Source organism: Eimeria necatrix, genomic scaffold (assembly GCF_000499385.1).
Source record: "Eimeria necatrix Houghton genomic scaffold, Enh_scaff2077, whole genome shotgun sequence".
Taxonomy (NCBI): Eukaryota; Apicomplexa; class Conoidasida; order Eucoccidiorida; family Eimeriidae; genus Eimeria; species Eimeria necatrix.
In genome coordinates this window covers 1-2457 of record NW_013655123.1, presented here as the reverse complement: position 1 = coordinate 2457, position 2457 = coordinate 1, and the positions used below count along the sequence as shown (strand labels likewise).

At 50.0% G+C, this 2457-nt stretch overlaps 1 protein-coding gene across 1 annotated transcript; it reads right to left on the bottom strand.

Annotated features, from left to right (window-relative positions):
* Positions 1 to 1172: 1172 nt before the first annotated feature.
* On the bottom strand, positions 1173 to 2152 carry ENH_00028100 (hypothetical protein; the record flags this gene model as incomplete). Its single annotated transcript, XM_013584762.1, has 3 exons — positions 1173 to 1240; positions 1815 to 1859; positions 2065 to 2152. Coding segments are annotated over 3 exons (201 nt in total), but the record flags the coding sequence as incomplete, so codon positions are not given.
* Between the last annotated feature and the right edge of the window lie 305 nt (positions 2153 to 2457).

The following is a 2457-nucleotide window of genomic DNA, read 5'->3' as shown; positions in this document are numbered from 1 at the left end:
CAAATGAATGCTACTCTTTCACCCCTCAGGACTGCTCGTTGTTTGTTGCAGACAAAAGAGAAATCTGCCACGCGAAACTCCAAATACCATTGCGCTTTTCGAGCAGCTCCTACGTGCGGACAGCTATTGAGGCTGCAAAATACACAAAAAGATTTGATGTCTCCACAGTACTTGCGCTCCACCGCATCTTAAGTTGCAACAAAGGCTGACGTCAACATCTGGCGCCGCTGCGAATACGACGTAAACACGAAGGCGAGCCCCCACGATACGTGCAAGCACTGAGTGCGTGTGTGCCATCTCCAGGAGTCCCCAAGACTCGCGCATTATCAAACCGTACTACCTAGGAGGTCAGTAGCCTGCATGCGCCTCTTACGATGACATGTTTCTCTTCAGCGCTGTATATGTGCCACTGTGAAGGAATGACAGTAGGTTTTCGCGTCGGATTGTAATGTCCAACAGAACGAACAACAGGCAGTTACTCAGATAGTTGATTATCACACAAGCCAGCAGTCTGATGCCTGCACTGCATACAGCTGCAAGTGCATACGCCCAGCTCCTACGTGCGGACAGCTATTGAGGTTGCAAAACACACAAAAAGATTTGATGTCTCCAGAGTACTTGTGCTCCACCGCATGAATAGTTGCAAAATAGGGTGACGTGAATATCTGGCACCGGTGCGAATAAGACGTAAACACGAAGGCGAACTTTCACGATACGTGCAAGCACTATGTGCGTATCTGCCACCTCCAGGATTCCCCAATACTCGCGCAAATCACCAAGCTTACTTCCTATATGGCCCGTGACCTGCATGCGCCTCTTCAGGTGAGATGTTTCTCTTCAATGCCCTACATATGCCATGGCGATGGAATGATGCAGCGCATCACGTATGATTCTCAGTAGGTGCCCCCGTCGGATTTTAATGTCCAGTAGGAATGGGCAACTAACGGTTATTCAAATGCTGCATAATCAAACAAGCCAGCAGTCTAACGCCTACACTGTATACACCTGCAAGTGCATACGCCGGGGAAACCCAACCTTCGCTTGGGTGCACGAGTGATGCTTTCACAGGCTCTAGAGCTATCCCGTCCCACTCATAAAAGCCAGCAAAACCAACAACTGCAGTGGAGATGGGCAAATGCTCTTTATCGCGCGCTGCATACATGTGGAAGAAGCTATGCGAGAACCATGAGAGACATGGTTTTGAACCAGTCATTCACAGCCTTGTGCAACGACTGCAGCCCTGCAAACCACAATACAAAGAGCTTTGCTACAACGCCCCCGACACGTCGGCCCCAAAGGTGACCTCCTACAATGTCTTCCACTTCCCTTCATCATGTCGCAACAACCGCTCAACGAATACAACTGCACAACACCCCGACCTTTACAAGCCGAACCGTTTCATTCATAGTCAGGTGCTTGAACAAGCTTGATGCGCGGCATAGAAGAGCAAATATTCGTCTGAAGCTAGAACATTTTCTTCATCATAACCTGGGCCAGCGCAGAACTGCAGCATGTTCCCAGACGGCAAGAAATGCGCATTAATTGGACATTTACTGCTCGCCGTGTATTTGTTTGCCTTCTTTGGTGCTTTTGGCGCAAAGTCGATGCACCCTACTTCATTCACTCAGACACTACGCCCAATAACTTTAGCATCCTCGAAAGACGCAGCCTGTTACAGCCGGCCACAGCTCCGCTGCAACAAACGCAGCCGCCCTGACGAGGACCAGCAAATGAATGGTGCTCTTTCACCCCTCAGGACTGCTCGTTGTTTGTTGCAGACAAAAGAGAAATCTGCCACGCGAAACTCCAAATACCATTGCGCTTTTCAAGCAGCTCCTTCGTGCGGACAGCTGTTGAGGCTGCAAAACACACAAAAAGATTTGATGTCTCCACAGTACTTGTATTCCACCGCATCTTAAGTTGCAACAAAGGCTGACGTGAATATCTGCCGCCGCTGCGAATAGGACGTAAACGCAAAGGCTAAATCCCACTTCACACTGGAACAACGGAAGCGTCGCCGTTATCTTCATGACTCCCAACTACTTTCTCATTACGACAACGTACCCACTGTCAGGACAGCTTCATGCAAAGACCTGTCGACGTGGTGCGTTCCACTTCGGCGCTCCATAAATGCCGCGGTGAAGGAATGGTCCTGCGGTTCATCACGCACCACGCTTACTTGGTCGCCTCATAGAATTTTGACGTCCAATAACAAGCGAAAACAAGCAGTTTTCCAAACAGTTCGTATGCGCGCAAAACGAGATGAGGCGCCTACCCTGTGTCCAGCTACAAGTGCATGCGCCGAGGGTTCTCAAATTCCGCATCGGTGCGACTGTGGTGTCTCGAGCTACGTTGGGCTTTTGAGCGAAGGCCAGCGAAGCCGGAAACTGCACTTTAGCTGGGCCGGTGCTCTCTTTATCGTATGCTGCATGCATGTTTGAGGAGCTTAGCCAAATC